This window comes from Canis lupus, chromosome 1 (genome assembly GCF_011100685.1).
Source record: "Canis lupus familiaris isolate Mischka breed German Shepherd chromosome 1, alternate assembly UU_Cfam_GSD_1.0, whole genome shotgun sequence".
Taxonomy (NCBI): Eukaryota; Metazoa; Chordata; class Mammalia; order Carnivora; family Canidae; genus Canis; species Canis lupus.
The window spans coordinates 71,884,699-71,897,443 of NC_049222.1; the positions used below are offsets into that span (position 1 = coordinate 71,884,699).

General features: G+C 46.8%; 1 protein-coding gene across 10 annotated transcripts in view; it reads left to right on the top strand.

Moving 5' to 3' along the window:
* PTCH1 (patched 1) overlaps nt 1–10,889 on the top strand; it is a 70,597-nt gene extending 59,708 nt beyond the window's left edge. For 9 of the 10 annotated variants that reach the window (XM_038526858.1, XM_038526856.1, XM_038526861.1 and 6 more), the window contains 5 exons: nt 1,226–1,368; nt 4,446–4,545; nt 5,088–5,342; nt 6,961–7,516; nt 8,005–10,889. In XM_038526858.1, the coding sequence (XP_038382786.1) occupies nt 1,226–1,368; nt 4,446–4,545; nt 5,088–5,342; nt 6,961–7,515 (1,053 nt within the window). In that variant the 3' untranslated portion in view covers nt 7,516; nt 8,005–10,889. Of the gene's footprint in view, nt 1–1,225; nt 1,369–4,445; nt 4,546–5,087; nt 5,343–6,960; nt 7,530–8,004 lie in introns of all 10 variants that reach the window. The other variant, XM_038526857.1, reaches the window with a different exon arrangement.
* Nucleotides 10,890–12,745: the final 1,856 nt, after the last annotated feature.

The window sequence follows — 12,745 nt, forward strand, 5'->3', positions numbered from 1 at the left end:
ACTATTCTTCTATGAACATCTTGAGAGAATCAGTAGGTTCCTGTCAGTTCCCTGTTCCCCCACAACATAAGTTGTATGTGAGATGATGCAACCCAACTTGACCCTTGTTGCCTCATGGCCCACGTATGGCACAAAGTAACATGGTTCCAAACCATCTTGGTGCTTTCCTCCCAAGACAGAAAGGCAATTCTGCTGACCCTAAAGCCTTCCCCACTTCTGAAAGAGTATGTGCTTTCTAGAGCATACGCACTTTAGAGAAAAGTATGAAAACTCATAGTACATTTTTGCATACTTTTCTTTCTTCCTCTGTTCAAGAGAACAACCTGAGTGTTCTTCCACAAGTTACGCAAGGGACGGAGTGTACCCAGTGTGTGGTTGGTCTTGATTTTTAAGGAACTGTGGTCTGCAGAGTTCCCAAGCCTTCTTTTCTCAGCATATCCCAGAGCAGCCTTTTAACTTTCAGGCAGAGAAAGGGCTTGTGCCAGGCTCCTGTTAGGGTCTCACCAAACGGCCAGGCAAGGTTTAATAGTAACTGACTCACATTAACCCAGTCCTGGGTCACCCTGCAAAGCCAACAGTCTGATATGCTGGGGCTCACTCTATAAAGTTGCCATTTGGTATCAAGAGCATTCTTGACCTAGTGGAGCTTTAGGACATGAAGGAGGTGGGGATAGGACCACATAGAGGTAGAACTTTTTGAATTTTGAGTCCTAAGTTTTTCCTGTGACACTTCCATGGCACATTAGTTTGAACACAGCAAGGGAAATCCTGCCTCATCGTGAGGAAGAAGGTACTTAGCACCCAGTTGCGTGCACCCCTCAGCTGGGCCTGCTTGGAAGTAAGATCTGAACCTTCCACAAAATCGAGAAGGGTGCTCTCATCTTCACTCTGTGGGCCCAGATAAATGCCAGAGATCATGTAGGGTGGGGAGGAAAGCCCAGGGCAGCCACAGCAAGAAAGAAAAGAGGACATTTTGCTCATTTTTGTATCATTTCTGTTTGGTTTTTAATTTAAAGTAAATATGCTTTCTGTCTTTTTTTGTGGCAGTTCAAGATTTACATCAACACCAAATATGACACGGTATCACGAACAGGTCACATTAGCATAAGTCTAGGTTTGGCGTCTTGAGCCATCCAGATTAAATATTCCAGAAGCTAAAACAGAAGCTGTTCTGAGAAGGTCTGTAGGTCCGGGTGCCCACTCACCTCCCCTTGTCCTTGCGCAGGCTTTCCTGACAGCCATTGGTGATAAGAACCGCAGAGCCGTGCTGGCGCTGGAGCACATGTTCGCGCCCGTCCTGGATGGCGCCGTGTCCACTCTGCTGGGAGTGCTGATGCTGGCGGGCTCGGAGTTTGATTTCATTGTCAGGTAAGCAGGAGGGGAGACGGTTCTCACTCCTAAGAATCATTATCACTCCTGTGATCTCCATTGCATATTTCCTTCTGTATCTGTACGTAGCTGCCTGTCTTCATGGTGACTATACTCTCCCCCACCAGATTTATTTGAGCTATGACCGACACATAAAAATCGTATATTTTTAAGGCATACAATGTGATGTGTGGCTGTACGAATACATTGTGAAATGATCACCACAGTCCATGACTCCACTTCCTATTGAGTTTTTTAACTCAGAGACCTGCTGAGCGGTAGAAGGACAAGCTCTCTTCTAGAGCCATCTTAGGGAACAGCTTGGGGAGGAGAGATGGAGAGTCTGTGACCAGTAGCAAAGAGCTCCACAGCGTGAAACCAGGGGGCCACCCAGTACCCCAGTTCTGACCTTGGTTCCCCTTCACTGACCTCCATTTCTCTTCAAAACGATAGAACACTTACAGATACCTAAAATTGTCAACTATATTTTAGTCTTCTAAGAAGCAGAGGTAGTGTGCCCAGACTTCACGTTCAGGTTCTTAGTAAGATGTAGAGAACATTAAATGTGTGAGTTTGGTGTCAAATCTTGGTAATCGAGACCTAGTTTGGATACTTCTTTTTGGATCCCTAGGCAAGAAGTTTCTGGTGGATTTATGAAGAATAAGAGTTTTTGGCTTAGAAAAGGAGTTTTCCCTTCTGAAAAGAATTTGAGAACTGCAGGGAAAGACTATTTTCTTCTCTGCCCCAGTGGGCAGCAGGGCAGCAGAGATTAAGCCTTCCTCGAAGGCATGCCAGAGTTGCATCAGCGTAGTTAGCACAGGGCAAGTGCAGAGGTGGCACAGCTATCACGGTGTGGACCAGAACTTCTCCGACCACATCATGCTTCGGAATCATCCAAGGCTCTGCAAATGCAGCTTGGATGTCGCTAGGGGTAGGGAGGGTGCAGAGCAGAGTTTGTAGTTCCAGCCAGCTCCCAGGTGATACCCATGCCACCGGTCTTCTCAACCCAGCGCCGTTAATCAGCTAACAATCCAATTAGTACATTCTTGTTTGCCAATACCAGGTAAATGTGTGCCTGAATTAGATCAAGCTTTTGGCCTGAGTTTTATTTTCAGCTCTTAACTTGACTTTGACCTTTCCTTTATTTCCATAGCATATGCGTATTTGGGCATTAGTAGATGTTTCTTTATGGGGTAAAACCCCTATGTCAAGGAGAGTTTCTTTTACATGATTTCTTATGAGGTGCTCGTTACACAGTGTTGAGTGAGAAACATGTAACGAGCACCTTGTAAGTGCCATCAAAGGCAGCAGCAAGTAATGTGGACCTCATCCCCCTCCATGTAGCGTACAGTCTTGGAGGGTAGAGGGAGCTGATAGGTGGTGCAGCAGCATGGGGAAATGATGGGTATGATGGGATCTCAGAGGATCTCAGCCTTGCAGGGATGCTGAGTGAGCCACAGTGGGGGTATCTTTGCCAGAATCAGCGCAACCAGCTGGGAACCAGGATGGAGGGCAGAGTCCCACCTCTCCTCTAACCCATGGCTTCCTGTTCTCTCCCAGAGATATCAGGGTTCTTGTTTCAAGCACTTAAAAGGGCTTCCCATTTTCTAGAACTGGATGGATTAACCAGATAAAGCCCTCACTGAGGTCAGCTAAATGAGCAGACATTGTATACACTAAGCCGTCAGAAATCTAATTGGTCTGTTTATTCTACAGTTAGATGGATGGGATGCAAATGTCTTAATGCTGCTGCTGATATATGCTTCAGCCTAAAGTTCCAGCAGTTTACATTAGAGCAAGACATTGGCAGCTTGCTTTTTACTAATGCAGCTCAGAAGTTTCTAGTGTTTACAATAGCTGCGAGGTATTTGTATTTTTATAGGGATTCTCACTCCTTTCATCTAATGTCGAAACATATAGTCATGGCAAAGTTTGATGCCTGTTCTGTTTTATGATCAAGAGGACCATTAACAGATAGATATCTTGCCTTCCTCCCTCACAGAACATCCTGAGCATCCCCCCCCCCCCCCGCCCGCGCCAATTCTAGCAAAATTGCCCTAGATATCATTAGTTCCAGAAGACATACACTTGAGTGGAGCCCACTCCCTCCAGCTGTGTGGAGTGTCCGCCAGCAGCTCTCCTGAGCTGACAGGTTTACCTTGGTATTCATGAAGGATCCCAGACCTTAGCCCTCAGTGGTGGGAAAGCAGGGCCACTTGTGCACTCTCCTCGTCTTCATGGTGCTGTGGCCTTTATGTGTGAATTGGCTGACGCAAAACAAGAGTATTCAGAGATGCTAAATTGTTCAACAAAAGATTGGCCCACAGAGCAGCCCCCTCATTGTGGACCGCCCTCCCCCGCAAATACCCCAGCAACCACAGAATGGGCAGCGTTTTCTTTGGAGAAAGCTGGTTCTTGTGTGCTAAAAAAAGGTTGCAATTGGAGCCGTTTGGTAAAACTGGAACTCACAGAATTCTAGGCAGAAAGTTGTGATTAATGAAAGCCCAGGGAAAGCCTTACCTGATACGCTAGAGACTTAATTAGAGATTCTGCTCTAAGATGCAGAAGCATTTCACAGTGGATTAGCTGCCTGCAGAAGTGGGCTGCTTTTCCTCCTGAGCTAAATTGTTTAAATTCTACACCCTTCACTTCATTTGTTTGCTTCTGCTGGGTTTTCACGGACAGGGCCCCTCTGCATTGTGTTTGTGCTTCCAATCTGCTCAGCAATTCAGCTCACATTCCATATTTTTGTGTTTGTGTAACACATTCATAAATAACATTACATGCCAGGAGATTTCAGCAAATTAACAAACTAATTTTTCTCTTTTCCCTTCACAAACTAACACTTTGGGTTGTGGAATGTAGACCTCGACCTTGTAGTCACAAGGTAAAAAAAGGGGGGAAAAAAACCCCTAATCTCCTGCTGAATTTGAACCACAGTTTTATAACCACCTTTTCAAACATGTGGGCTGTGTTAATTTCTGGTTTTGACATACTACGTAACATTTGGGCACGTGAAGGCTAGCTTCATTTACTTTTGTCACAGTGAATGTTCCTGTTTCTCTTTTGTCTTCAAGGTATTTCTTTGCTGTTCTGGCGATCCTAACAATCCTGGGTGTTCTCAACGGGCTGGTTTTGCTGCCAGTCCTTCTGTCCTTCTTCGGACCGTATCCTGAGGTCAGTAATTCCCAGGAGTAACGTACCATCCTCAGGCCGCCTGCATGCTGCCCTTCTTAGGGTCACTGTTGATTTAGATACGTAGGTAGAGCAGCATTACTGACTGTTTACCGTTCCAGTAAAAAGTCAACAACAATAGCTTTTTTTCTCTTCAATTTAATAGTTTGGGGGATGTAGTACTCATTTTGGTTCAGTTTGGTCTGGGTATTTTAAACCACTTAAGTGATTGGCAGCCTGAGTCTTGTAGTTCTCTATCAGTGAAGCATTTTCCACTCAAGATGAGTATCCGGGCTTAAAAAAACAAAAGGGCATAGGCTGCTTCTCAGAGTGTAAAAGCAGAGGGCAGTTCCTTTGCTCCAGCCAATAGGCCTGATGGTCCTCGCGATGGCAGCGTGGGTATGGTGAACATGGGATAGTGGGAGAGGCTGGGGCCATGGGGGGCCAGGTGCAGAGACCCCCAAGTGATACTGTGCTTTGTGCTTTGAACGTGACCAGCAGGTAAATGAATGATAATACTTTTACTGTGGAATCTCCTTAAATAGGTATCTCCAGCCAATGGGCTGAACCGACTGCCCACCCCTTCCCCTGAGCCACCCCCCAGTGTGGTCCGGTTTGCCGTGCCACCCAGCCATGCAAACAATGGGTCTGATTCCTCTGACTCGGAGTACAGTTCTCAGACTACAGTGTCGGGCATCAGTGAAGAGCTTCGGCACTACGAGGCCCAGCAGGGCACCAGGGGCCCTGCCCACCAGGTGATCGTGGAAGCCACAGAAAACCCCGTCTTTGCCCGCTCCACTGTAAGTCACCCAAGGGGCAGCCCCCGCCTCCTCCGAACAGCAATTCCCAGACAGATAGGATTTTAAAATAAAGTAGAGATTAGGTGGAATCATGAAATTGCTATTGTTTGACTCCCTAAACTATAAAAACATCAGTTCCATGTGGTCAGATGTTTTATGGATTGAAAAGGGCAGTGGCCAGTAACATTAGCTATGGGAAGCATAGGTGTGCATCTCATTCAGGCTGAGTACAATTGGAGCTTAAGAGCCAGAGGTAAAGTGTGCTTTGCTGGGACTTCTGTGGTTTTTGGTTGTTTTGTTTTTAAGCTACGTGTCATTTTAGAATAACACTTTTTAAAAATGTAGTGGTATTTTTATTGCCAACAGAGTGATTTTTCTCCTCCCCCTTCTGTTACATTTAAATGCCCTTGGTACAAAATGATTTCAGTTACTGATGCCTAAGACGTTACCACAAGTAGCTGGAGAGAGCAGAGGAGCTCAGCCCTCAGTCATTCAGGAAAACCATGAGAACCCAGGAGCCCCTTCTCAGAGACTCCAAGAGCCATAGCCATGTCCTGCCCTCTCTGTGCTCCCCAGGATAGCCTCAGCTCCCCAGGCCCAGAGCACAGCACACAAAACCCAAGGAAGGTTCTAAGACTTGTATTACTCCAACTGAGGGCCTCCTGCTGTCCCTCCAGGAAATGGGTATTCCAGTCCCAGGCCACAGCAGCCCTAGCATGAAAGAGAGAGAGGCCAACCAAATAACCTAAATTTTCCTCCTCTTACCCCCCGTGACGATGCCTGCTGAGCTGCAGTGTGAATCTGGTTTTGTTCAGCGGGAGCCTAAAAATAGGTACAAGCTGAACGACTTTGAAGTTGGTCACGGTCCTTTTGATTGATGTGGCCACTGTGTTGCTCCATGCTTTGTATAGAGACCCAGAAACCAGATTCCTAACAACCGGACAGAGCAGCGCTGCCCCATAGAACTTTCCGTGATGATGGAAATGCTCCCTCTGTGCTCACCGATATAGTGAGCACTGACCACATGTGGCTGTTGGGCAGTTGAAATGTGGCTAGTGCAGCAAAGGAACTGAATTTGGAATTTTGTTCATTTGAGTGTAAAGAGCCATATGTTCCTAGTGGCTACCGCGTTCAGCAGCGTACATATAGACAGTCCTGCCAATGTACTGCGTTTGGGTGAGCCAGAGCCAGATGTTCAGCAGTTTACAAAGAGGAGGACCTTGAGATCTGACCCTGCAGCACAGGGTGGGGTGGCATGCTGGAGGAGGGAGGCAGCCCTGGTACCTCCAACCACAGCCCTGCATTTATGGGCAGTAGCCATATGTGTCCGGCCAGCTGTGCTAGAGAAGGCCTAGATGCCAGGTCCAAATGAGGCCTTCCTCTGCCACGTCAGGGAGGTTCTAAAAGAACAGGTTTTTCTTTTGTTGGTGGGAGGCCCCGTTGGTTCCCCGAGGCCTCTCCCAGCCATTTGTGGGGTTGACTGAGCACTGGGTGAAGAGCTGTGTGTGGGTGGCCAGCAGGAGCCTGCGCCAAGAAGAGAAGGCTGGGCGCTGCAAGGGGTGATACCCCGCCTGGGGTGAGCGTCCCGCCTGTTGTAACCTGCCCTTGCCCTCTGCAGGTGGTCCATCCCGAAGCGAGACATCACCCACCCTCAAACCCTCGACAGCAGCCCCCCCTGGACTCAGAGCCCCTTCCTCCTGGGCGACCAGGCCAGCAGCCCCGGAGGGAACCCCCCAGAGAAGGCTTGCGGCCGCCCCCCTACAGACCGCGCAGAGACGCTTTCGAAATTTCTACTGACGGGCATCCTGGCCCTGGCAGTAGGGACCGTGCGGGCCCCCGGGGAGCCCGTTCTAACAACCCCCGGCACCCAGTGTTCACTGCCATGGGCAGCTCCGCGCCCAGCTACTGCCAGCCCATCACCACTGTGACGGCCTCGGCGTCCGTGACTGTTGCTGTGCACCCCCCGCCTGCGCCTGGGCCTGGCTCTGCTTGGAACCCCAGAGGAGGACTCTGTCCGGGCTACGGGGACTGCCCGGAGACTGACCACAGGCTATTTGAGGACCCCCACGTGCCTTTTAACGTCCGGTGCGAGAGGAGGGATTCCAAGGTGGAAGTCATAGAGCTGCAGGATGTGGAATGTGAGGAGAGACCCCGGGGCGGTAGCTCCAACTGAGGTGCGTGTGGCAGGTGGGTGGCCCCGGGTGTGTTGGAGGGATGCTCGGGGCAGAGCTCCTTGGGGCTTCTCAGACTGCCTTCTCCAGGAGCCAGACCGAACCCCAGTGACCTCTGATGCCCAAGCTTTGTCATCCTTGGGGAACTGGTCGAGTCCCAAATTGGGTCCCTCATCTTGCAGCTAACCTGGTGAGCGTTAGTGCAAGTTCACAAGGATGCTGGCAGCTGCATCTTTCACCTGGTTTTCAGTCTCTATAAGGCACCATAACAGGTACATATGATGCATAGCTTGGGGAATGGACACATCCATGTCTCTGGCCCTCCAATCACAGAAGGGTTCGCCACCTGTCCCTGGAAGCCCCTCATGCCCTCACTCAGCACCCCCATCCTGATCCTAATACCGTTGACCAGTTTCCTTGATTTTGTGCTTTCTTAAATATATGGACTCGTAACACCTGTTGCCTCATTTGATTTCTTTTTTCTTTTAAAGGATGAGCAGAATCTGATGCAAAGAGGCCAAAGATTGGAAGCCCCCGACCCCCACCCCCAAACTGCTTGAAGAGAACTGCTTAGAGTTACACAGATGTGCACACCAGAAGAGCAGTTCAGCGTTACTGTAACCGATTGTATTATTTTGTGAAATAGTTCTATAAATATTTAAGAGGTGTACACATATGTAATATACAAAGGAACGAACGGATATAAAGTAGTGTGATGTGGGCCTTCGCCACCACTGCCCCCAGAGCAGGCGGTGGGGAGGCCGCCGCAGGGCCCCTCCCGAATTGTACATGGATCTCTGTGCCACAACCAAGCTTAACTTAGTCTTAAATTTCAGCATATGTTGCTGCTGCTTAAATATTGTATAATTTACCTGTATAATTCTATGCAAATATTGCTTATGTAATAGGATTATTTTGTAAAGATTTCTGTTTAAAATATTTTTAAATTTGCATATCACAACCCTGTGGTAGTATGAAATGTTACTGTTAACTTTCAAACACGCTATGCGTGGTAATTTTGTTGTTTAATGAGCAGATATGAAGAAAGTACATTAACCCCGGTGGCTTCTCCAGGTGTAATTGGATGTGATTCTGTTTGGCTGTGTGTGTGTGAACACGTGCGTGGTTTCCCAATGTACTGTACTGTGATTTTATTTTTTTCTTTTTCTTTTTTTTTTTTTTGTCTCTTTTCACTGTCTGTAATCCTTCATGGGCTCTGCCCTAGTTAGGCTGGAAGAGTCAGGATATCTTTATTGCTTGGTGCTGGTGGAAAGCTAGCCTTGAATGTCGCCTTACCCTTTGCCAGACCTGCTTCAGGTCCAAGGCATCTCTTTCAATCATGGCTGCTATCCAGACACTCCCAATTCATGCCTCAGAGGAGACGGGCTGTGTCACGTGGGTCACTGTGGTGGACATTGGAACCTCAGGATTTAGAGCTAATATCTGTTCATCTTCATTGGTATTAAAGAGTTAGAAGACACATTTAGTGGTGAGCTCCCACCGGGCCACAAACATATACTCTAGAGATGCAGCCTTCATGGTACCTCTTGTCACACACACACACACACACATACCTTCAAAAGTTTAAGAGCAAATTGCAAATCTTTCAGAAGCAATGACCCTGCTACAAGTAGAAAAACCTGTTAATTCAGCGCCCACTGTCAACCTAGAGGTGATGTTCCGAGTCCCTACGGTTTAAATTCCCCCTCTTCCTAAATTGCATAGTTGGTTGGGGCTTTTTGCATCCATTTGTACCTTCTTTAAAAATAAATAGCATCTAGTGTGGTGATACAGCGTCAGAAGTTCTGATAAGAGCTTCCAAAGGATCCTTCTCAGTGTGCTACTATTAATGTGATGGGTACACACCTCCTAAATCAACGGTGTCCCTCCTCCCAACCTTAGTAGTGTTCTTTCCATGTGACACTGATCAGAGAGCAGGGAGATAGATGGTAATTGCATACACCCCACTGAAGATTGGATATGGAGGCAGATCTCTCAACCAGGCATTATATTTACAGATCTGCTTCTATATCATCATTCGTCTTGCTCTGAGGTTTGGTCTTCCTCCGCTCTCAGCTGGAGACCTGCAAGTGTCGGGGAGGCAGTCGATACCCAGACTAAGCTACTGTAGGAGCACAAATGGCAGCTCCCATTGTGCCCTCATGTTTCACACAGAAAATCTCAGTCAAAAGGCAATGGGCTCCCAGCAGTACCCAGCAGTATAGTGACCTCAGACCCTAAAACTTGCCGCAAAACTGTAAGATACTAATTGGAAGCCACCTGTGGCCACCAGGTGTGTGTGTTCATGTGCCAGGGGCCCCAGTGGGCCCGCCTCTACTGTTCAGAGCCTCTGTCAGCCACACTGTCACCTAACACCTAGCTCTGCTCAGAAAACTTATGTCCTGCATTCAAGAGAGAGATGGTGCAAAATTCTGAGGTCTGCTTCCCTCTGGCGCGTGGCATGCCCTCTTCACTCCTTTCCTGAGCCCAGCTTGTGTGGTGCATGACAGCTTGCATGCCCCCGCTTCTGCACAGTGTAGAACTCTCTCCCATGGTCACATTTGCAAAGGGAGAACTTGGGGACAGGCAGGCAGCCAGAATTTCTCTCTCTCTCTTTTTAAAATAGTTTTATTTTGTCTGTCTTGTTTGTTAATTTGGATGTTTTAATTTTTTAAAAAAATCTTTGCTGATATTTATAATTTTGTATCATAAGAATGTTTTCCTACACTATTTGTCATGCCAGTTTATAACAAAAAATGCAGGGATTTTATTTCTATTGGAAACACTATTACAGCTGTTTTACTTTTGAACAGAATTTTTATTTGTATAGAGTGCTTACTAATGTTAAATAGTTCAGAGTATATAACATTTTCATTAAGGACTCATGGTAGGTGTTAGTGTAAGGAGTTTAAAGGAAATAAATATTCAAACTGGGTCTCATTGTCTGCCAGTTTGGGCAGAAATGGGTTTGTGTCATTTCAATTACAAAGATAAAAGTATGCCATATAATTTATTTATATGAAAATTTATTTTTGTAGTGTATATAGTAGTCATCAAGTCTTTTGACAAAAGTATATTTTTAAAGAATTTATATGTGATGAATCCATAATGTCTGGAACTTTGCTGAGACATGAGTGGGGCACACTTTTCATTGTAAAGTACAGCAAGGAAAAGAAAATGTCTAACAGTGTTAAGAGAGTGAGAGATCGAGTAAATATTCATGCGATTGTGAAATATGTATTAGTTACCATTTGTGACCTAGTGTGGTTCTCATTTTAAACCTTGGAAGGCAAAAATGTACAAACTCTCTAAATATTAATGTTCAAACACTGATAGAAATTCTAACATGAATAAAAATAATATAACTTGTTGGTTATGTGTTTGTTCATAGAATTTTTTTTTTCAAAGATTCTACTTGTTTGAGAGAGAGAGCGGGAATGGGGGGAGGAACAGAGGGAGAGGAGGGACAAACAGACTCTGCGCTGAGTGGGGAACCCGACATGGGGCTCAATTCCCGGACCCTGAGATCGTGACCTGAGCAGAAATCAAGAGTTGGACACTTAACTGACTGAGCCACCTGGGCGCCCCTATTCACAGACTGTGTTTTAATTATATTTTACAAAGGCAGTTAGCATGTCAGGCCACCATAAACTTCATTGTTTTGTCTTAGTAACATTGCTAAAGAATCCTTCCTTGTCCTACCTCATGGAAGCATTGTTGATAGAAGAACTGTAGGTTTTTATTTTCCAACATCAAGAGAGTTCCTAAATTATTGTTCAAAATTATATCCTGTCATCTCGTACCAATATTTTTTACGTGATGCCTGATAATTAGAGGGAATATTTATAAAGACAAATGTGATGATTATCAAAATAAACGAAGGTACCACACTTTTAAACAAGGTAGCTGACCATATGGGGCTGATTGAGCCTGATACAGAGTGGCTCTTCCTGAATTTCCATGATCTGATTATGTCTCATCTTCATTGTAGCCAATGGAGAAAAATAAGGCCAGGAATATCATACCCAACTGAAAGCAAGGAATGGTGGGGAGGAACTTGAGACCCAAATTGTCACGAACACATGGTGAGAGGTCAGCAAACTGCAGTCCACAGGCTCCCTCCTGTTTTTGTAAAGGTTTAGCAGAAGACAGATGCACCCATTGACATCCAGATAGTCCATCCATGGCCGCTTTCCAGCTACCACGGCAAAGATGGGTAGTTGTGACCCAGTGTAGCCTACAAAGCCTCAAATAACTTACTGGCCCTTGAGAGAGTTTGCCAACCCAGTTTAAGCTAGGGTTATCCTAGGCCAATGATACTTGGGTGGGGTTCATGGATCCACAGCTTTGACGTGCCTTGGAAGCTTTCCAGAAAGGCAGAATCTTCAGTGCCCCCCCCCCCCCGCCCCCGAACTACTGAGTCAGAATCCCGAGAGTGAGGCCCAGGAACCCGTGCGCTAACCAGCTGTCCTGGTGGTTCTGAGCACCAGCGGAGACTGTCCCTAGACTCTTTCCAGCTGAATGTGTTCTGGGACCATAATCTGGTCAGGCTACGGCTACACAGCCAGTGCAGGCCAGATCTGAAAATGACGTAGAGATGCCAACTCCTGTGTCATCTTTCCACAAAAGCACATGTTCACCTGTGGGAAAGAGTGGAGACCTGTCAACTGTCTGTATCTGGGAGTCCAGAGAGAGGAAATCCTTTTCAGGGCTCTGCCACCGCAGGAGCAGGATGCCAGTGGAGGGTGTGGGCTTGTGACTCAGGCAGGGGAGGGAGGCCCCTCCAGGCCAGAGCCTGTCCCCCCTTCCAGCTGACGGGGGTGCAGGTGATCCGCTCTGACTTGGGCAGGTCGCTGGAAACCTTGGAGCCTCTGTATCCTCATCTGCATAGAAACTAAAGATAATGCGTGTCCTTTGCAGACTTCTGAAGGTGGAGAGCAGTGATGGTTGTGATGAGGTCTGGCCCAGAGGGGACAGTAGGAGTCAACTGAAAGAACTGGAACCCCTGTGGACCCCACACTGAATAAGATGCTCCAGTAATAAAATGTCCTTCCTTAACAGATCCATCATCTACAAACAACAGTCATAAAGTGTTAAGCAGAGTTTCCTGCCTTAGAACTTCATCATTTCACCTCCTAGTCTAATCAACAATCTCTTCCTAAAGCGCTTCGGTGGTGAACTTCATACATAATGCTCACTTGGTCATGGGGAATATGTATCCCCTGAAACTGA